General features: G+C 37.8%; 1 protein-coding gene across 1 annotated transcript in view; it reads left to right on the top strand.

The window, feature by feature from the left end:
- Positions 1-23,586, top strand: part of SYT1 (synaptotagmin 1) — a 228,858-nt gene that overhangs the window by 129,665 nt on the left and 75,607 nt on the right. Inside the window, exons 3-6 of the mRNA XM_026060182.1 lie at positions 2,026-2,210; positions 15,612-15,734; positions 18,996-19,163; positions 22,440-22,607. Of these exons, the coding sequence (XP_025915967.1) occupies positions 2,026-2,210; positions 15,612-15,734; positions 18,996-19,163; positions 22,440-22,607 (644 nt within the window). The remainder of the gene's footprint in view (positions 1-2,025; positions 2,211-15,611; positions 15,735-18,995; positions 19,164-22,439; positions 22,608-23,586) is intronic.

Genomic DNA, 23,586 nt, shown 5'->3' on the forward strand with positions numbered 1-23,586 from the left:
AGAAGACCGACCACTTTACACAACATCGTTTCAGCACACAAGCACCTGACTTCCCTGCCTACACAAGCGTTTTCATCTGTAGTGCGCATACATATACAGCCCAACTTACTGACGCCTGGTGTGCCCCTTTTTTCTTTCCTCCCCTGGTGCCACCCTTCCTGCACTATCCCTTCCCCTGTTCGTGCTGCTGCTCCTCTTCCCTGGAGCCATGCTTAGAGCTCTGCTGACAAGGCAGCAGAGCAAATAGCTGGTGAATTTAGGCACATCATTCATTTCATATGGACATAATTCCTCTAAATTAGCTCAAATGGAAAGTGTAACATTATATAAGTACAATCTAAAAGGCTGTGTCTACCACAGGGTAAGTGAAGTACAGAATTTGAAAAGAACACACAACAGTGAAAGGCAATGGTTCTTTGATGAAAAAATAAAATTTTTTAGGAGAGTCAGTTGTCCCATGAAGTGTTGCCACACCAGATTTGAAGATAAAATTAAATCATTAATGCACGAAATAGAGATTGTGATAAGTGCAGATCTAAATGCAACTTTAACTGCAGAATTGTTGCTGATGACTTCATAAAATATATTGCTTAAACAGCTGTTAATCTGTTCACTGTTTATCTTTTAACATTCATTTGTTTAGTAATCAGTTCTCATTTGTTCTACATATGGTACTGCTTCTCTCTTATAGCAGCTGTATTAAATGAACATTTGGAGGCACAAAAAGTGTTACAGAAATTATTGTTAAACTATTCTACTACATTATTTTTGTATCTATCACCAAGGACTTTTGAATAAAAGTTAGAAATATGGCTATTAAACTTAGGGTAAGGAAGATGAAGATGCTTTGTCCTGTTCCTGAAATGGTATTTTCTAGTGGAACTTCCTGTGACTGTGCTTTACACCCTGCTTAGCTTCTTTAAGCAATTAATTTTCTCTATTTATACTGTCCATTCTCTTCTGTGATTCCCTGACGTCAACACGTCAAATTTGATTCACTCTTCGGTTTTGCTCTGTATCATATTAGAGACCTTTGGGTAATGCACTGAGAGAGTATCTTGCAGACCTGATAGACTGAGTGTATTTTGAGATTTTAGAGAATGACAGTTTATAACATTTAAAGTTTCGTCAGGTATTTTGGTTAAATGTGGGGAACAATGGTCATTAAAGTTGATTTGTATGAAGATAATGCTCATCTGAAGTACTTCTATTAAAGTGTCATCTTAATTCCTTTTTTCTGAAATTCTGATCTTTAACAAGACCACGTTATCATAGTTAGTGTTCAGTATTATTTATTTGTATTTCAGCTATGTCCAGAGCCCTGGACTGAATAAATAAACTGAACATATGCTTTTCTTTATAGGAACTTAGATGAAAATATAGTTGTTTAGTAAACTGGGCTAGTGTTAGGACATGATGATTATTAGCATAAATGCCCTTGGACTGAACAGTCCTCTGTCCTTGGTCAGTGTTTACTGGTGACCTTGACCTGCATCTGTTACGAGGAGTGTGCAAGTCTGCCAAGTGCAGCAGTGGGCAGAGGAGAAAGGCTGTTCATTAAAACTGACTGCTTGGATCGCGTGCTGTTCCGACAAAGGGAAATTCCCAGACAGTCCCACCCAATCCAGCCACAATGCCAGGTGGGTTGTGGAGATGTTTAAAAAAAGAAGCAAGTGAATTCTCAAATGTGCTGAGCATTTTACAGATTCGCATGGTGTAAATATTTTGGGCATATTGTTTTAAGCTGGTTGATTAATCAAAATAGCTGCAAGTTAGCTTAATATTTGTCACCAGGCATGTAAATAGATCCCACATGATGTGTTAAATTGGCGTTGTGTGTGCAAATGCTCAGCTAGGAGAAACGTACACATGATGACAGGGCATTTTAGAAAGAATCTCAGGTATTTCTGCAAGACATTTTCATTGAAAAAGGCTTAGCTGTGAGAGAAATGTGCTTGTTTCTTAATTTAACCCTACTAACAGTTTGCCACTTTCTGTTTGTGTGTGTTTCTTTTTCTCTTCCAGTGCCGCCTTGGGCCTTAATAGCCATAGCCATAGTTGCAGTCCTGTTAATCCTTACCTGCTGCTTTTGTCTCTGTAAGAAATGCTTGTTCAAAAAGAAGAACAAGAAGAAGGGAAAGGAGAAGGGAGGGAAGAATGCTATTAACATGAAAGATGTTAAAGATTTAGGGAAGACCATGAAAGACCAGGTAAAGTCTCTCTCCTTTTCTTTAACTCTTAAGTTGTATTTGAAGGATTCTGTCTGATGTGTCTACGAATGCTTCTGCTTGTTGCCTCTCTAGGGGCTCTGTGAAGAGGGGACTTATTGGCAGTGCCTTCTCGGTGGTGTCACGAAAGATAAATTTGGGTGTGGCATCAGTGATAAAGCAGTCGACCATTTCCCTTCCCTGCTAAAAAATAATGAACACGTAATGATTCATCTGGAAAGGACAAGAGTATCTTGGTTGTCCCACAAATGTAGCTGTGAGCTATTTTCACTGTCTTTTTTTTTTCAGGACTTTTTGAACAGGACCAAGTATGGTGTTTATGTATGTTTATATTTCTAGCAGTACTTCTGAGCTTACATGATAAACAAGTAGCTCTGTGCTCTAAATCTCTTTTCACACAAGAGCAAAAATTTAGCTGAGAGAGAAACAAACAGAATAGTATAGTAGAAAAAATGACAATCAAAGGAACAAGGGAAAACAACCAAAAAGGAAGAATACAGGAGAATTCAGCAAAGTGATGATGGGAGAATTATATTTGTAGGAGAAAGGAGGAGGCTGAAGATAACAGAACATACTTTTAGCAGTAAGTCAGCTGAATAACTTGGAAGAAAAGATTAGCATGATGTCCTTTGAGCAGCATCTTTTTTATAGTAGCATAAAAACATGTCTATCAGGTCTGCTTCATGTCAGAAGAGCAGAAAGTTGCAGGACTTAATTCTCAGGGCTACAGACTTGATTAACATGTTCTTCGAAGAAAATAAAGCTTCTTCCGACTGCGTCTTTGTATTGTCCTCTTATCTGATGATTAGGATGCAATGAATTCATGTGGCAAACTGTTGAGAATAAGTAGAAGAATGGGGAAATAAATGTGAAGCCATCTATCCTTACTGCATGGCCAGATTTCCTAAGCTAAGAAGACAAAGAGGTATATTTTCAAATAAAAGTAATGAGGAAACTTAGATTACTGATTTGAAAAACCCTTTCAGTTGGAGACAGTAAATTTAAAGATATTGTATGCTCAAGTTTGTGTTTCCAAAACCCATGGTAAGGTTGAGCCAGAACAGTCCAGGAATGCTTTTCCAGCCGAAGAGAGAAGATGAAACATGGTAACGAATAAGCAGTTCCTTCCACAGGTTGGGATCTAGTGTGCGCAGAAAGCTGGGCTGCAGGCAGATTGATTAGCAGCACCCGCCAAAGCTGGGAATGCAAGGGCTAGGGTCAACTGATCAGAAACAACATCCAAGAAAAAAAGCCTAGAGCACAGTAGCTAAGAGGCCCACAGAGCAGTCCAGAAGTGATGGGATACCACTGTACGGCAATGGAGCAGCCTCCGACGTGGCCTATCAACCAGTCCAAAAGAGCCCAGGACAGGTTAGCATGATTTTCCAGGCACATAAGGCATCATAGGGGAAGAGCAAAATCAGGAAAGGACGACAAGGCACCCTTATGAACCTGATGGCTGGCTGCAACTGGATCACCTGAGTAGAGCCTGAAAGGAGCTCTGATCTGTGGAGGAAAATAATGGATAAGCTTTGAAGGTACAGAGCTACTTCCAGTTTCAAGTAATGGCCAAGAAGACAGATTTTGTTGTTGTTGCTCAGTGGAAAAAGAAAATCACTGTAGATCCAGTTGTTTTGTTCCTATTAATGCTACTTAATTGCAGAAGCCACTACTGAAATGTTGATGCATTGGACGTCAGTTAACTTTACATTTAAGCTGTATATATCAATATTTTATAATGACCACTGTATAGTGTCATCATCTGAGTGATGAGGGAAAGAGTGAGGTTTGATCTCACACAGTCCATTTAGGTTCTCAGACCATATGTACACGTTGCATGCTTACGACTAACAAAGTTCACACCAGTTGCCTGTCCTAGGCGCACAACATGTTTCTACAGCTAGTAGGCAATACAGAGCAGATTTCTCTGCAACCATCCCAGATGGCCATTCCACAACTAACAATCCTGCTCAGGCAGAGAAAGTGAACAGCTGGAGAACCTTGCATCCGCAGACAAGTGGAGCACACTAGATAGCACCCTAGCTGCTTCAGCCTTGCCTCCACCAGCAGCGAAGGCACTTCATGTGCACTGCTGGCGTGCTGGAGTGCATGCTGCATGACTCCAAGAATAGACACAAGGCAAATTCACACCTGAAAAGAACCTGGCCAGTGCATTAAATCACTAGTGTAGGCACACTTGTAAGTCACATTCCAGAGTTAAGAAGAACAGGGAGGCTGAGCTCAGAAAACACTAGAGCAGAAATTTTGGGTCCTCGCTTGAAAAAAATTTTATACTGATTTTGTTTTCTCCATATGATGAATGTGAAACAAATCTGTTTCCTTTAAGCACCTTGATTTAGCATTCATAGATTCCCTGTATTTGATTTATAGACTTTGTGCTGGGTTATTAATATTAAGTAATTGTGAGATATTTCCCTTCAGCTGTGCATGGAAAATCAGATCATCAATTGTTGGGTTACCTTGGGTTACTGTTAGCCAACTTCCTGCCGTTGGAGCAAGAATAATTTGGAAAAATTGTAATTATATTTGTGGAAAAATACCTTGTGACGTTTGTTATGTTCTGCCAATGATACTAACGATAACAAACCCACTACTTTGTTATGGGACAAATAATGTGCAATTTGTTGACTGATATTTATGTGGAGTTTGTTCCATATCATGTAAAAGACCATTGTTGTATTTACAATATATAATTAAGTGTTTTTAATTATATTTGTTAGGACCTGGATAAATGACCAAGGATTTGAGGAGCAAAAATATTTTAAATGCAAAATTATCTTACAAAATTAATAGTGAGTTTAATATTTATCTTTTTAAGAGAAAATTTGATTAAAAAAATGAAGCATGAATCTCTTCTCTGCACTTTGAAATGTTGTACAGATTATGTAGTTATTTGAAGATTCCAAATAATTTGAAGATTCAGAATAATCTGTATAGTTATTTTAAAATATTTTTGTCCAAATATTTTAGAATTTAATCAATATGCTTTAGTTTTGCATAGTTAAACCTAAAGATGGTAGATTCCCAGTTGATGTAAATGTCATATTTTTAATAAGTGGATGGATGCATCACAAAACCAAGTTTCCTCTCCACTGTCTGGGTTTTCAGAAATAGGCTGCTTGAATTAGCCTCTTAAATTCATATCTAGCAGTCTGTCTGATAGTGTATGATTTTAAGCCCTTGGCATTCAATAGCTTTTACTGGCTTAATTCCTAATTTGAGAAATCTTGCCTGTCTTTCTTTTTTTTCAGCATGACTGATATTGACACTTTAATCTTGATTTATCAGTGCAAGTTTTAGGATACCTAAGCTGAAGTCAATGCAATGCTAAATGTAAAATATTTCAGTAATGAGAAATGAATCACGTTAGGGCTCTCACATAAAATAGAAAGGAGAAGGATGCTATTTAAAGAAGCCAATTTTAATGTTAAGAAATAACTGTATTTGAAAATCAAGATGGAAATCTAATGCCCTTGTAAAGGACACAGTACAGTATAAAAGATCTGAAATGTTGTCCAAAAACCAGAAAGCTTAATTCAGTCATTGTTAGGACTGAACCTGCAAGTGCTAATCACCTGCTGCCTTTAGCTGAGAGCACAAAATAACAGTTAATAGGCACTTGGCATCTTGCAAGATCCTAGCTCCCTAAGCACACAAAACTTGAAAGGGAGTAGCATTTGGTAAATCTAAAATATCAGCCTCCGGAGGTATAATTTCCATCGTAGTCTGGTTTTGTTTGTCAAAGAGAACTTCTGATTTGCACGTGATGACCTACTAGTGCTGACCTGTACATCCGTGCCAAATCCTTTTATAGCCGTATAGCGTGACATAGTTAAAGGTCCTTTTGACGCACAGACTCAGTCGGATCAATAGTCATGTATGGTAGCTAGACAGTACAGAAAGCAGAATGATATTTTGTTTTCTGTTAGAGGACTTATGCTTCAAAAAGTCCACTTTGCTGAACACAACTTCCAGTCTGATATTTTAAATGAGAAATTGTTTATGAAATAGTATAGATTATGAGTAAAGTTAGTTGCTGTAAAGTGGGAAAAAAGTGAAAAATGAAATTAGGGTTTTCAGTCTTGAAACCCTTTTACACTGCAGGCAATTCGTACTTGTTCAAGTAGAGCGTACAGCTGCACAAAGACCAGTGGGAGGATGAGATGCTTACTACAGGAGGGAAATCATTATAAGAATGTACTATTATAAAAAGGTCATTTCTCCATGGTTTTTTACTAATGTTTGTGTGTGGATGTTTTAATTTTTATTTCTTCCTTCTATGTCTTCCTTGTCTATGTTGTGTCTCATGACTGTTCTGGATTGTCACTTGCGGTAGGTTTATATCTTGCTACTTGGACGCACCTAGTCTAAAGCTCTGATACATATAGCGTTCTGACAGCTCTGGCTCCTCAGCCAAGATTTATACGTAGCTTTGATGCATACATCAAGAGGCTGAACTAAATTGATTGGGTATTTTCTTTTGGGGGTGCTAGAGGAGGGGATAGGAAGAGAGACTGTCCTTTTTTTCCATACTTAATACTTATTCAGTCAAACTGTACTAGAAAGCTCAAGTTTAAAATCAATAGGCACATAAAAATACCTGGTGAGTTTTATTTCCTTTTTGTATAAATGTCACCATATCGAAAGTAGGCTAAAGCAGTATGTATTTTTAATGTCTTCTTCTTAGTGTCACTAAAATGATTGGTATCTCATGAAACTTGCTGTGGGCTCTCTCATCATCTCAGTACAGTGTGCACACATTAAGTTCTTAATCAAGGTATGCTCCATACCAAACTGTTTTCAGTAGTCTTACTCCAGAATTGTATTGGAGTAACTGAGTGAAGACTAGCACCAGCATTTTTATAAGACCTTCCCATCACAATTTTCATCTTTATAGTTTTCCAGTATCTGTCATGCCTCTAATGTCTCCCACAATTTTTTTCTTCAGAAAAAAAAAAAAAAAACACCGAGCACCCAGCTCTAGAGACACTATAATAGCTGCTGATTTATTGGGTCTGAGTTTAATGCATTGGTACAGCAAAATTCTTGCTTAAGCTCAGCCTGTAGGCTATGGAAAGGAAGAGACTTAATCATTTAAGTCATGAACAGTGGCATGAAAAATTACGAAAATTTAGCCCTATTGCTTGGAGAATAATTGCTGCGGTGGTCTGAACCTTTTATTAGGTCACAAAGCATTTGTGGAGAAGGAGATTTAATATCTCAGTCATTTCTCATTGCATCAGGTTGAAACACTGTCACTAGTGAAAGATTTTGGTTTTACAGAGAATGTGTCTGTTAGGTGAAACAGGAGATTTGGGGTCAGGAATATGGAGTATACCCTGGAATATATGGAGTATATTCTTGGCTCTGCTACTGTCTTATTGTGGCCTTCAGTCAGTCACCCGACTTCTCTGCATGTTTGTTTTCCTTTTATATAGGTTTTCCTTATATATTGGGGTAATAATGCCAACCTCATCAGAATATTCTGATTAATGTTCATGCATTAATAGCTATGAAATATTTGGGCATTGTAAAGTTATATGGTATAGGGAGATGCAATTGCACCCAACCAAACTTCAGCGTATAACAGTTTGCTTAGACTATTTCACCTTATGATTTTAGCTGTTGAGCAGTAAACACTCTTGCCCTCATTGAAGCAAAATACTAAAGGAAAAAGCTTTCTATTGTTACGTACCCTCAGAAATATTTCAAAATAATATGTGTTGACCTGTAAAGCATAAGCATGAAGATCCTAGTCAAAATCAAGTCAGTAAAATCCACACTGACTTACATAGAGCCTGGATTTCACTTGAAGGATCCCATGCTTTTATTGCCAGTAATAATCTGATAGGATCTATCTGGAGGAGGGGAATTCTCCTGCTGGTATTGGTCTTTTCTTCAGCAATTTTTGTTTGCTTGCTTGTTTATTTTCCCAACTGAATCCCCGGAGAATAGTGTATTTATTCCATGAAGCCACCTGTCTCAGCACACCATTTCCCATTTGTTGGCATCTTCTAGCCCACGCTGAAGTTTATGTTGGCCATGGCTTATCCATGATGCAGTGAGCCATCCTAATTCATACTCAGAAAGACAATATGTGCTGCAGAGCCATTAGAGAGCAGACAATTAATCAGAAATAATGCGAACAAGTCGTTCTTGGAAAAAAAGCTTGACCAGTCACCCTGCATTTCCTCCTGTCACAGAAACCAACTGTGCAGGAATGCAGAAGATTTCATGAAAAATGTGAAATTAATAGGTTTATGATAATGCAACACTATGGATGAGTATTTGTGTTCTGCAGGGCTTTCCACAAAACTCTTTTTTAACTATGGCTTTATATTAGACTTTCAAACCCTTGGAAATTTGTAAGCAACAGCTGTAAGCCACAAAGCTGGGCTTATTTGCTTTCCTGTCTCTTCCTCTTGGTCACTCCCAAGAAGACATAGGAAGCTTGCTTTGCATGCTTCCTGAGTTTCTTTTTCCCATTTTTAAAATATTTTTCCTATAAAGTAATTCATTTATTACTTTATTTATTACTTACATTTATTGTAACCTATTTTATGGCAAGGGTGATATGAAGATACAGGCCTTACTCATTTTCTTACATGTCTTGTTTTCTGCACTGAAGGTCTAGCCACTGGAAACTTCCATAGTTAAGGATTTTTCTTTCTTGTGTTCTCTTGCTTAACAGACCAAATTTTGAATTATTTATTCAAGACCAGAGTCTGCAGGTTCCTTATGAGTGATGTTTAGGAATTGCATTAGCAATACACAGATATTCCCTAAATTGAATGGTCTGAATCACACTCTCAAGGCATTTACCTGTATCCACTGATTATATGGGGAGCTAAACTCGTATAGTAAGTGCCTGAAGTTAGTGGATATGATTACCCTACAACAGGAACTGCAGTTCCTGTCAATGAGCTATACACTTCCAACCCTATGGGGAATATTTAAATGTTTATTTCTTAAGTAAAGGCATTTATTCATTGCAAACAAAATGATGGATGATAAGTATGAATAGCAAAATTGTCTTCAAGCATGAGAAAATCAGATACTGATAAAGTCCTGTTCAGAGGATGCTCCAAGGATGATCTTATTTCTTTTCTGAGCAACTGAGTCAAAGGACAGGTCTTTGCCAGCTTTTTTCTCTGTATATTGATGCGGCACCCCATAAATCATGTCTGGCTATATTTAGGTTAATTTTCACTGTTAAATAGATGTAGCCCTAATGATATAGTATAACAAATTTGTCAAATGGAAATAAATTTAGTACTCAGAGAGGTCCTCTCATACCCAGGAGCCAGCTCTGGCCCAAAGCATGCTTCCGTCTGGCCCACCGCCATACATTTGGGGAGGATGAAGAACAATTGATTGAGTAGCACACACTGGCCAAGCAGCCTAAAGCTGCCTCCTACACACCTCCTGGTGTTCAGCACAGCCAGCCACTGCCATATGGGAAGTGGGGGCAGAGCATACAAGCATACCTGCAAAAGCACTTGCTTCTTTTAATTCGTGCACGTGAGCCCTGCATCCAGAACAGAACCCCGGCCCGCAGGGTGGACTTCCAAAGCGAGCCCCCAGGTTGAGATTGTCCGCATCTTTTTTCAGCAAAGAAAGGCTGGCTACAAGAAAAATGTCTGATCTGGGGACTTAACAGCTCCAACTTCAATGTACTTCTCTGTATTTTACATTAAAGACCCTCCAGCATTTGCTGTATTGCACCAAAAGAAGTCAATATTTCAGTACCCAAACAATCCCATGAGCTCTTAAGCAGAATTTTATAACCTGTATCCCATGTCATAGAGCTCCTAAAGGAATAAAGCCTTTTGAATAATCCAGCAGACCATTTAAAACCTGGATAACAAGCAAGAAAGTAATGTCAAGGCATGGCATGCTGGACACAGCAGGGTCTTGCTCATTCTGTGCATCGGTGTGGCCCACTGCTGGGGTGTGAGGCTAACAATCTTGCGGCAGTAATGGCAAAATGGATTTCACAGTGACCAAAGCCTGGCTCAGCCCCTGGAAACCCAGGCACAACATCTTCTTTAAATTAATTCATGGAGAGAAAGCAGATGCTGAAAGAATGGAATTTTGCCTTTCCTTCTGAGGGACTCTGATAGACAATGTGTTGCAATTGCAAGAAGAGCAGGCTTTTCTGGTGAACCAGACAGGAATTTTTAAAGGCTTTTCTCGTCCCCCTGGGATAGGCATTGGCCAGGTCAGAATTGTGTTGTTCTTGAATGTGAAAGAAATTGATAAGAGATGCACCACCATTAGTGGAAATACAACCATTCCTAAGCGTGGACATCAATAGGAGGAAAAATTGCCTTTGTGATAAATTCATTGTTGGACATGGCACAGAACATTCTCTCTACAGAATAATATTGTTTTCTTCTGTTCAACTCAACAGGCATTGCACAAGCCTGAGGACTGGGCATCATTCACACATTAAAAAAATATCCCCTTCACCATGTGAACAAAAAGAATGATTGATGGGATAGACTTAGATGGAATTCAGACTGCAACATGCGCTGTGCAGCACATAAACTTACAGGCTGCAGTCAACATGGTATTTTTTCCTGCCTAAGGTGTCTCATTCTTGTTTATTGGTAACTGTTTCCTTAAAAGTGAAATCATAGGTCACCCCATGAAGGGAAGCAGTCCTAAAAGCACTCTTAATGAAGATATTTCTTTACATATGACAATGAAAGACACTCTGTGTGCAGTCCTAAATAGACTGAGAAATGAACTAGTCATTAACAAATGTGACACTAAGATAACAGAGCAGAATCAAAGAGCAAAATATTCCTTCATGGAGCCTTGCATCATGACAGTGACTCAGCCACGATTGTGGCCCCTGCTTTATAGGAGGTGAAGAAATACGCTACCTCAAGCAGTTTTGATATTTGAATCTCATATCAGTTTGCTTTCTTGGAGCTTTTGCACTTATAGAATCTAAAGACAGATAAAAGACCAGCTGTGCTAAATCCCTTGCAGACCCTCATGATTTCTTTGAGAAATTTTGGGAGGGATTAAATAAAAATATACATAAAGATGTTTTAAGCCCTGGAATCTCTCTTGTGTCTTGTGCTGGAGAGTAGTGGTGTAAACCCAGTCACAGGGTGCGGGGCTTTTGGTGGAACTGAACTGGAAGGGAGGTTCAGTGTAGCAGAAGAGCAGCTGGCATTGCAAAGTGGTTTTTGTTGCCTTGTGGAGTGGAACAGTGAGGAAGCCCAGGAAATGTGAAAACCCACTCCAAGGTGTAGAATCTGCAGAAGCACTGTTTTCTTTTTTCTTTTGTCTTTCTTCTGATGCAAAAGATGAGTCTACAAAATATGAAAATGAGGTATTTTCTTTAACAACCCAGAAGAAAATAAGAGACTGTAAAACCACACTTAATTATGTTATGGAAGTGAAGAAAGAAACAGCAGATTGAGACTGTATATCTTGAATTGCTGTAATTTAGCCCTGTTTTTTGTAGGAACCACTACACAGTAGAGGAGCTTGAAAACAGTTGACTAAGCATGGCAAAGAAAGAAAATCCTAACGGCATATGTAGATTCATGTCTGTACCCTTGGCTAGAACTAGTTACAGAGCTCATTCAAATGTGGATCAAACAATACAGTGCTCAAAAAGATTCATTCGCCTTCCAGCTCTAATTAAGCATATACTCTCTATTGTGTGGCTCTGCTGAGGTTCTTGACACAACATAACTTTTTCTACTTTCTGGTTTCATTAGATGTGAATGTATCACCTGGTGACGGTTATGTTGGGCTAACACTTTTTTTGTATGTTTTTATACCTGCTTATACATAAGCGTACATTTTTCAGATGCTTATACACATGTAAGAGGATATGCTAGTGCTATTGCTGTGTGTTTCTACATATGTTATGCAGACGAAGAAATCACCTGAGTGAACTTCACAGTCATCCCAAATTAGAAAAAATAAATCCTGTCTCTGGCGCTGTGTAATAATGTGTTCTATGCTGCATATTTCACAGAAAAGCATTAAAAATGTCATGGAATTAAAAGAAATATTAGGAAAGGAAAGACTTATATGCCTCTGCATCTAAATACAGTCTTTCTGATTACAGTCATGTCAGTTGGAGAGTTTTGAGGAGAAAGCTGGCTTATAATTAAAAATATTTTATTGTCTCCAAAACCAATAAAATATAGCTGTTTATTTTAATTGGTTGTAGCAATACAACAATAAGACCCAATATAGTGTGATACAGTGTGCTATAAATTGAGGTTTGCAGTACTATTCCATTAAATATTGATCTTTTGGAGAATCTCAATACAAAATGAAAATCCCTACGGGGTGTTTCAAGTACTTTGAAGCAATCCAATTCTTCTTCCTTTTTGGAACACAGCAGCTGCATCAAACATGAGAAACTTCTGTGCTTCCTTTGACTCGTCTTCTTCTTAAAGCATTGGCTCCTAGTTTGAAAGCAAATTCCTCTCTTAAAAATAAGAGCTATTATGTACAGACTGCTTTAGAGATAATCATTTGTCATTTCCTCCCTCCCCCAGCTCCATGACCCTGGCAAAATCAGAACACTCTGTCTCGTTCTTAGTGTTTCATAGTTCTTCAGTATTTCTGAGTCAAGGTCAAAAAGAATCATATAGCTCCTCAGCCAATGTGAGTAATGTGGAGTGTTTTCTCTCTCTCCTGGGAAATAGCTTTCACCTTCCAATAGGCCTGCCATAACCTATGGAGAAGACTTTCCCAGTCATTCAGCATGTTCTCCCTGCACTTAAAAACTCCCCTGCAAGAAGCACATGGTTTCCTTTGCTTCCCATATTATTTTCTAGAGCCATATAGTAAGAACGTCTTCACATTGGGTTACCCATCACTCTGACATCTCCCAGATTGTTTAGCTATGCAGAAGAGTATATAATTTTTTCTAGAGAGAGTATGGAGATGTAACTGTTGCCTCAGTGCAATGCTTGCAAATGCCTTTTACCTAGAAAATAGCATAGACAGTTCTCTTTGCATTATCAGAGAGGCAGGTCCCTTTTATCCCTGAGGAATGGCTGTAGAGTAGTCCCCCTCAAAAAAATCCCATGACAACACTAGGTGTAGCAGCAGAGAGGCCAGTACTTATCCCAGCAACCGGGATATATCTGTCTGGGTAACTATACAGGTGCTGTTAATCACTCTTCTACTGTGAAGTCCTCTGCTGGGGCAATACTGAGATGATTCAGAGAAGTGTGTCTTGGAGTTAACGTCTGACTGTGAGTTATTGCTTCCCAGTGTCTCTGGACTGAGACAGATGTGGTTGCCTCAGTTGCACTGAGTCACATCTTCATAATTTTTCATGATCAGAGCGTCTTGAAGCTTATTTTTATTACCAGTGAAAGGAAGGAGTCTGACATGATCATCTCACTGCATATCCTGAAAGCCCCATGTATGGTCCTGCAAGGGCTGAGCCTCAGGCCGTCTTTGCTCCAATCCAATTCGCTCTTGCCTTAGAGCCTTTCAATTTTGAAGTGCCATGTTTGTTTCTCTGTTAACAAAAGTATGGTTTTGCTACAGCCAGGGAGCTCACTAGCAGCTCAGAGAATAAAATATCTCCAAATGACTTTCATTTCAGGCAGTTTAGCACTTCCAAACAGAAATGATTTGTCTGAAAAACATCACAGGTGATTGTCAGCCACTATCAAGCTTCCTTATCAATCTCATTTGCATATACTGTAATTTATGTGCCTAGTAAAGAGTCCATCGTTCACTAACATTCACATATTTAACACTAACTGAGCTCCTCAGCTTGCATAAATCAATGTTGTTCCATTGATTTCAGTTGAGCTATGCCAGCTGAAGTTCTAGCTTATTTCAAAAGTAGAAAAATAATTGCTTAATTCTGTGCAATTTTGAGTCTGACCTTTTGAATCTAGAACTGGCTCCTGAAAAATAACATTTTCTGCTTCAGAGATCAATCTTCCCTCTTACCATACCCACACTGTTACATGGCCCTACTGTCTTCATGGCTGAGTGAGACTGCTAATGTTTTTATATTCTTACTTTCTTTCACCAACCAGCATCAACCATGGGTCTAGTTTCCAGTCGTTGTTCGAACTCTCTACCTCTTCAGCTATAGAGCTGCAGCTGCAACCTGTTATTTATAACTGCTGTAGCTTTCTTCAGACCGTCCAACATTGTGAGGGAAGAAAAACAAAACAAGACAGAACGAATCTTATTCTTGCAGTTAATAATCTGTCTGTGCAGGCAGAAGCTCCATATTGAAGCCATTTTCATCCAGATCAGGCTCTTATAGATAACCATATATTGCCTTCTGTAATATGCAGATAACAATTCTAGATAAGTGCTCAGTATTGATTCTTTGTTTTCACAATCTCAAATTTATTTTCACATTTTCCACAAAACTTTTTCGCTGTTTGCCTCGTCACTTTGGCCCATTTTTCAGTTCTTACTCAGGTAAAAATCTGGTTAAATGAGAACTACGTAGTTAGTTATTGTTCATATGGTTTAATAATTGTAGGAATTCCCTTTTTTGCAGTGCAAAAACTTTTGCTTTCTGGTACAGCAAAAATGGTGCTATCACTTAGTATTTTAGTTGTGCATAGAATCTAAGAAAACTGCTGTGTCCTTTAAAAGTAGCGGGTTTTTTATAATAGACAAAACTGTAGGCAGTTCTGTATTTCTTTACTTCTGTATTTCTTTCTAAGCAAACTAAAATCAGTTTTCAATCAATTTGGTTCAGCCTAGCTTTATAGCGAGAATGAATAAAAAGGAAATGGGTCTTGGGAGGGAGGGAGAAGGAGAAACATGCATTTGCTAATGGCATGGTGATAACTTTGCTTCCATATTCATTCTAAATAAACATGAAAAATGTTTGGCATATGATTGTAGGAAGAATTCATCCACAACACATTGTCTTTATCATAGTAATCCTACAGAAACATGTTGCTGATTGCAAACAATTCACAGCATGCACAGCTAGGTTTGACATTGCCAAGATATTTGTAAGTTGAATGGTGTGACTTTGCTTATTTAATAGCATGTTTGCCTCCTTGGGCCTCTTTAAGAGACAGTGTGAGTCCAGAAGAATTTTTTAATATCAAGTTGATATTTTCTTTCTACTTTCAGGTTTTATAACAATTATTGCTTGCAATATTCCAAGAAGCTTTCTTCCTACTTCCATTGCTTGCTTGCTGATTTTAAAGTTTTATTGAGCAACCTAAGTAGTAGAAATATATACGTAAACTGCATATATGGATTTCTGCTGTCATGCTTGCTTTTAATGGCTTTACAATAGATCTGAGGACAGTGTCTATTTTGAACTGGTGCTTAAGAGCTAGCCTTTTTCATTAGTATTGTTTTCCTTCTTTCTAGGCTCTTAAGGATGATGATGCTGAGACTGGGCTGACTGATGGGGAAGAGAAAGAAGAACCCAAAGAAGTGGAGAAACTAGGGAAAATCCAATATTCTTTGGATTATGACTTCCAGAATAACCAGGTTTGAAACACACAACCTGTACCATTTCATTTCTGTGTGGGCAAGGGAAGAGTGAAGTAACACATTTAGGTACAGTAGGTACTTCTGAAATCCTTATTTGCTTCCTCTGAGTAGAGAGAGAAAGCAAGACTGACGGTTCATGATAGAAGTACTACTAAATTGATATTCAGTGTATTCTGAATCTATATTACACCTTATTATGATTATTAATAATAATTTATATTAAAGTGTCACCAATCAATGTCAAGCCACATTATACTATGGAGTCTACATGTAGACAGTAAAAGATAGCATCTGCCTTCAGGCATTTAAAGTGTAAGCAAAGAAAAGATGGGAAAAAAGGGAGGAACATAGAAGTAAGGTGATTCATCATAGGTCTTTTAGCAAGTTCGTAAGACTACCAGGAGTAGCTTCCTGTCACTGTATCAAGAGCCTGCTTTGCCTTGTTAACCTGCTGCATCAGATTCTGTTGCTCTCCATAAAAGTATGTCTGTCAGCCAACAGATGATTCGTTTGAAACTAGAGTCCAAATAAAAAGGCCTATCTCCCAAAGAACAGGAAAGTTGGACAGACAGAATCTCCAGTCAAGGACTGATATTCCTTCTGTACCATTGTCTGAAGCTGAGGTGTTACACTGGTAAGACCAAACTTTGGCATACTTCCCCAGGTTTTCAATAGGAAAAGAGACTCTAATGTGATGTAAACATAGAACCAACCCATTTAACAGGTCTGGTCACATCCTGAACTTGCCTGTATTTTTTTCCACTCCATGGCCTCTTGCCGTGGTTCGGGTCACCTTCATCAATTATTACAATTTATGCACTCATATTAAAACTACTGTTCTTCACTTTGGACCAAAGCACACGAAAACATCTTCCTACTTCTACTGCATATCTTCCAGTGAAATTGAAAACACATATCACATATTTCATTTTTTAACAACTTCAGTCAAAACACATCATTCTTCTCTATTTAGGGAAAGAAATGACTACTGAACTGAAACCCCTGTTAATTCCTACTCTGCATCTGAACTGACTTCTACATGTTCTTGTGATTTGTTTCCACAGTATGAATTCAGATTCTTTATCTGATGCTGTTCGTGGAATGCAACACACTCACTTGTTACAAGATAAAGAACAGAAGGAGAAATTAAGAAAATTTTCTGTGTCAGCAGCAGGATATTTGCAGACAGCTATGATCTGGCATAATACATAGTATTTCCCCATCTTTTCAACTATCTTCTGACTACCCATGCTTGTTTGTCAAAGCAAGAGACAAAAAGAATTTGGAAGCCTTTCGAGAACCTATGGTTAAAGGAGCTTTTCCTCAACTCCCAAAGCAAATTCTTCAACAAAATCCTTCTCCCTGTCCATGTGATGAGTCACACTGATCCCCCTTGAAATCAGTATGAAATGTTAGATCCTTCAAAAGCAGAAGATCTAAAGGGGGAAAGGAAAAGCTGCAAATGTGTTCTGACAAATGGATTTCAGTTTCCTTAGAATATAAAAATAAACTTTCTTTGTGAATTTCATTAAAGGAGATGTCATGTTGATTTTGAGAACTATACAAAAGGAAATAGGATGAGAGAGCAACAACTCTGTAAAAGTGGGTAGTATTTAATTAAGGTAGTAAATTCTTTGAGCTGTGGATTCCTGTTTTATTTCGATGCCCTAAACTGGGTTGCACTCTGGAATTTGTTTGGGGATAGACAAAAGAGTAAAACAGGAGATTCAGTTAGGTTGGTATAGCATGGTGACATGAAACTACAAACCAGAAATTCAGTTATTATTCAATACGTTGCACAGGGTTAAAAATGGAGGCAGGATGACCAAAGTACTCTCCAGTGCATGATGCTTCAGTTTCAGGGAGAGAAATTTTCAAAGGGAGGTGAATTTCCTTTCCTCTGTTAACTAAAATTCATAGACTTGTTTTTCACTCTTTGATGTGAAAGACTTATGTGGATCCTGAGCCTATCAATGTATTTATGAACAATTATGCATCTAGAATAATAGTGAAAGAGAAAAGGGAAAGGTGTTTGATACAGCTAAAGAAAAGTTCTTCATGGAGCTTAAGAGCCCACAGGTGGGAAGATGTGCAGGCCATACTCTGAATTTAAAACTGGCAGAAATAAATCCAACTTTGAAGAATCTCTGGAAGCTAGGACCTTCTTTCCTAGCCTAACTACAGTGTTCTGTATTCCAGTTGTTGGAGCTTCTGTTTCCAATTTTAAACAGTTCATCCATGAGAGGAGCAAATATGTTGCGACTGAAGCACTCAGAAGAATGTTTTCTCAGATTTAGTTCCCAATTCTTAATCTCTTGTCTTCAGATTGACCTTAACGAGTCAATTGAATATTTACATTAGTTCCATGTCCATGAAACAAGGATTAAAAATACATTCCTCCTCCTAACTCCCTTGTGCTGATGAGGCCTAACATAGGCTAAGAGGTCTACATATTATTGTAATACAAACCATAGTAGTGACCAGTTTAGAACAACATAAATCTTCATTTATAACACTCAAAAATGGCCACAGCATTTAAAGGTTTCAAATGTACTACTGTCTTATTTTTAAAAAGACATTTAAGAAACTAATTTTCCTGTCTTGCAATGAAATGAAGAATTGAAATTAGGACTCAGTTACCAAAAGTTAGGTTTGATTTTTTTTGGAAAACATTATCCTTGGGTAACTACTTAAGCCCATTTTTATACATAGCAATGGAAATTAAATATGAGGAAGACTGCAAGACTCACTTGTTTTTAATAGAGCTCTACCTGAAGATTTGTACTTCATGTATCTACTTCTTGTGTTTGAGGGTGGGGGAAGTTCTGTGTTGAGGATTTAGAATACAAATTTTGTAGTCAAAATTACACATTCTTGATTGTGTAATAATGTGATTTCTATTCATGGTGCCCAGCATAGAAAAATAATGCACAAGAGGCAATAGCAATTGAAAGTTATTTGATTGCAGTCTTTAAAAAGATGAATTCTGTATTTAGCTGTAATCAGCTGCCCTTTAAAAATCTCTTTTCTGCTTAAAAACAGCCTTTGTAGAGTCTGCATCTGTCATAATTGGTTTTGTAGTCTATAGCTTTGCTTCATTTGCCTTCCTTGAAGAGTTTCCTAAAAGGGGGAGAACAGTTTTTCAGAGACCAGAAATAGCATCTGTGTGTGTGTGTATGTGTGTGTGTATTTTTCTGTTACAAATTTTTTATAAATATCTATTTGAAATTTCATTCTGCTGTTTTTCTCTCTTTTCAGCTTTTGGTTGGGATCATTCAAGCAGCTGAATTGCCTGCATTAGATATGGGTGGTACGTCTGATCCCTATGTGAAAGTTTTCCTTCTGCCTGATAAGAAGAAGAAATATGAGACAAAAGTTCACAGAAAGACCCTTAACCCTGTTTTCAATGAGCAATTTACATTCAAGGTATTTTTTGATAATTATTGAAACATCTTTCTTTAATCACTATGCATGCTAACAAGTCATCTCATGCTCAGCCACAAAGTTAGACACATCTTAGTTTATTGGTAACCAGGGCATAATGAATTTTTCCGTTGCAGAAACCTCTGAAATTCAATCTAATGATGAGAATGGTGTAACACAGGGACAGATCCTCAGCAGGTGTAAAAGGCTTGAGCTATCCCAATTTATGACAGTCTGATTCATATGTGATGACTGGAGACTACTTATAAGAAAATAGGAAAAGAGTGGCATTTTGACAAATGTCAGGTGAATTTCACTAAACCAGCATTTTCTTTAAATATCTTTGTTGTCTGATTTATGAATTTCAGTATACCATTTCTTTTTCCCTCAAAAATAAATTAAAACTCAAGGAAGGCAAATGGATGAAGGAAAACACGTCATATTAATCTTGCTACACTTTGCCTCTATCCTGTCATATCAATTCTTTACCATGCTACTTTACATATGAAAAGAAATTGTGACTCAGGTCAATGATATCAGTATTAAATAAATATAGTTAAGGCTTACATTGTAATATTTAAGTTCTTCCAATAGTATCTATCAATAGTGTCTTCCTAAAACTGTAGCCATGCCTAAACTCCAGTTAAATACAATAAAGGAATTCAATTCAGCATGTTTCAAAGGTCTTCTGCTAATATACATTTCTCTGATGTTACTTTAGGCCTTTCTCTCTATGCCTAGTCTTCTAATGACAGCTGCAGATTGAAAACAGGAACAGGGGAAGACTCAGGCTGTGTAATCATTCAGTGAGAAAGATATCCCTGGAGGTCACAACTACTACTGCATACATAAGCTTATTTTTTCCCTTGAAGATGTTCATAAAAATAATCTTTTGTGGGGAGGTATTTTTTTTCTTGAGCTTTCCTAAGAGAGTGTTTAAAAGAAAACAGAGTTATAAATTGCAGATTCCAGTGCAGCACACACAAACAAAAGAAAAAGAAATAACCAATAATCCTGTCATCGAAAATGAAGGCACAAATTATAAATCAGAGCATCCACTCCTGGGCTATAATGTCCACTTGTTTTAAGTCGCATCTTTAATATTCAGATTTTACTCTCCAGAAGAAAATTGCAGTTTTCTAAGCAAGAACTGGCAGAGGTGTTTAGGTGCATCCCAATAGGGTACTGATCATCCCCTGGATACTGTTTTCTGTACTTGAGAGAAAGCCAACTGAGCATGCCAAATACTATCGTTCTTCCAGGGACTATACTAAAAAAGACAAGTGACCAAGAATATCAGTGAAATAGTGCTGCAACTTTAATAAATGATTTGTCTAGGAACCACTACAATATTTCATTGATTTTGGTAAAGCCTTACTCCTCTGAAACACTTGCACGGTGTGTAGCTCCTGTGGCCATCCCTCCTACCCCTCTCTGGGGCAGAGCTGCCTGTGGGCACCCCAGCTCCGTGTTGCTGCTCTCTCCCAGGATTGCAAGTGTGAGCCATCTGCCTTCCTCTCAGGGAAAGGCTGAGGGGGAAGAGATGGACTATATCTCTGCTCTGTTACCTCCTGAGACCCGAACCCCATCCCTTATCTTCCTTAGGTGGTTCCTTGTGTTACTCCCCTTCCATTTCTGTTTCTCAGACCCCCACGGTGCAGCTCCACAGTGCAGGTGTCTCTCAGACTGAGTTCAGAGCAACCTGTCAGGGCAAGAAAAAGACTCCTATGTGTGTCTCTCTACCCAGGTCTCACCTGCATTAAGGCAATAGGCTGAGTACTTCTGAGCAGAGTAGAAAGCAGGGAGAGGGAACAAGCCTTTAAAGGAGCCAAGAACATCCTCTGTTGCCCTGAACAAGGCTGACGCTGCTTTAGAGGCACTGAATGGAGGGAGCATAGATCTTCTTGCAAAATAACTAAGCTTTATTGAAGTCAAGTTAATGATAAAAAAAAAATCCAATAAATGTAGTCTTTTCATGCAATCCAAATGATGGGATCCATTAAGCAGTATTGTAAACTGATGGAAAACAAAGCTTTAAAACATTTCTATTTTCCTGTTTTTAATGCTCTGTAAAATGTGTGTGAAATTAGAATTTTGTCTTCCATACACACTTGCCTTCTATAGCTTTTTAGAAGGCTAATTACATAACTAATTTACAGAATCAAAATAGATTTTATTACAGTATTTATTTCCTTTTAATACAATACACAGCCCGGTAGCTCCTGGAATGCAGTAATCGAAACTGGAGCTGGCCCTCAATTTTAAAAGTTTCTTGTAAACATTATGTAACATGAAGAAGGAAAAACTACTCATTTTATTAGTTAGTATTTTAAAAAGCAAGTCGAAGCCAAACAGTAACAAAATACATGAGGCTCCTAGGTTTTAAACAGACTGGAACATATAGCTGTTAGCATGGCCAATGATAATGCCATGCTTTCATTTCTCTTTTTATATAGACAATTAATAAAGAAATGTTTACTGAAGCCCATGGAAACCATTTATACTTGCAAAATATATTCAAATTGACCAAGTGTTCAATGTTAAGTCCAAACAATTCCTAAATCAGGCTTTTCCAGATAGCCACTCAAGTGTAGCTTACCTGAACTGCATGAACTTACCTGAACTTTGTCTGAATATTAAAAACGTGACTCATAAACATCTTAACCTACAACATCTGTCTGAAGCACGTCAGAACAACTGGAGAATTAGTCAGAACTTGGCTTTCTGCCACCACAATTTCTAACTGTGCACTGTGACTTAGAATGAACCTTAGTGTCTACAGTGTGAAAGGTGTAATAATGAAAAATATGCCTTGGCAAGTAATAGGTGGTTGTACTGTAAGAGAACTATTCAGTGTCTAATTACTTTGTGCCGGATACAGTAAGCCAATTCTGTTTTTTTCATCAGTCGGTAAGCTACCCATTTCTAAGTGATGACAGTTGATTTATTGAGGAAAAGATACTATTGTTTTAAAAGTTCATATGTCTTCGGTGTAAATAATTGGGCTTCCTGTTTCTGTTTCATCACCCACAAAATAATTTGGAGTAGAATGGAAAAAACCCAGAGAGTGATGAGTGAGCTGCCACCTTGTTCTATGGAGTGCCATAGCCTAGTTTCAAAAAATGCTGCATCTGGTGATGCTGAAACAAATATACCTCATAATTTTCCATGCAGTTCAATTTACCTGAGATGACAGCTGATAAACCAAAGAAATAGATTTGCATTGTAGTGGACTCATCTTTACTGTCTGAGAGTTTGTCATTTTTCTCTCCTTTACAGGTGCCATACTCTGAGCTGGGTGGAAAAACTTTAGTGATGGCAGTTTATGACTTTGATCGCTTCTCCAAACATGATATCATTGGGGAATATAAAGTTGCGATGAACACAGTGGACTTTGGTCATGTGACGGAGGAGTGGAGGGACTTGCAAAGTGCTGAGAAGGAAGAGGTAGGAAAAATCATTCGTTTTTGTCAGGACACTTTCATCCTCAGCTGGATGAACAGTCAAACCAGCAACATTTTTTTTGCCACGACAGTTCCCATCTGCTATCAGCATTTCTCAGGCTGATAAATTTTTGATAAGCATCTTTTTCAGTACTCTTTGCACGGTACACTCTCCTGTATTAATCTTACTTTCAATCTTTTTGATTTGAGCAACATATTACTTTCAATGACATTTTAAGGAAATTTTCATGAGTTTTACTTTTTCTTGAGTTGGTGCAGTTTGTGTACCTAAAATTTGCATTTGAATTAAAAGAGCAGTGTGCGCATAGGCTTTTTGTGGCCATAATAATCCTGAATATTTGCATCTCAAGACATCTTATTGTGCATGAAGATAGTGGCAGATCTTCACTTTACTGTTTTATTGAACTGCTATACAATAATAACCATTTATTAGAATTATGCATTTAACAAAGATCTTGGAATGAGCAGCATCTTACTGTAATATTAATTGCCTTCTACTATCTTCCTTTCTCTGCCAACATCCTGTATGTACTTTATTTAGTAGGTACATGTACACAAGACACTTTTTGGAAAAATTTCATAACTAAATTTTGCATTCTGTGAGATTCTTCATACGGGCGAGTCCACCTTTTTGCTTATTATAAGAACACTTTCTACTCAGTTTTACTTCATTTTTCCTTTTGATTGCTAGATAATATCTGCCTACTCATAATAGTCAGAGTGCACAGCGTGCTTCAGTTCTCTGGTGAGAGAAGAATGAATCCAAGTTTGACTTCCTTGTTGTCTGATTTAGCTAATAAACTGCTTTGTATTCCAACCTCAGTTTCTGTAATTAAAAGGACAATCTTTGGATGACATTTTTCCTTAATACAGGTGATGAAAACCTGAATATTGGATTCAGAATACAAGCTGAGAACAATTCAGCAAATAATTTTTTTTCCATTCCCCCTTTTCAACAGTAC

This window comes from Apteryx rowi, unplaced genomic scaffold (assembly GCF_003343035.1).
Source record: "Apteryx rowi isolate R43461 unplaced genomic scaffold, aptRow1 scaffold_166, whole genome shotgun sequence".
Classification (NCBI taxonomy): Eukaryota; Metazoa; Chordata; class Aves; order Apterygiformes; family Apterygidae; genus Apteryx; species Apteryx rowi.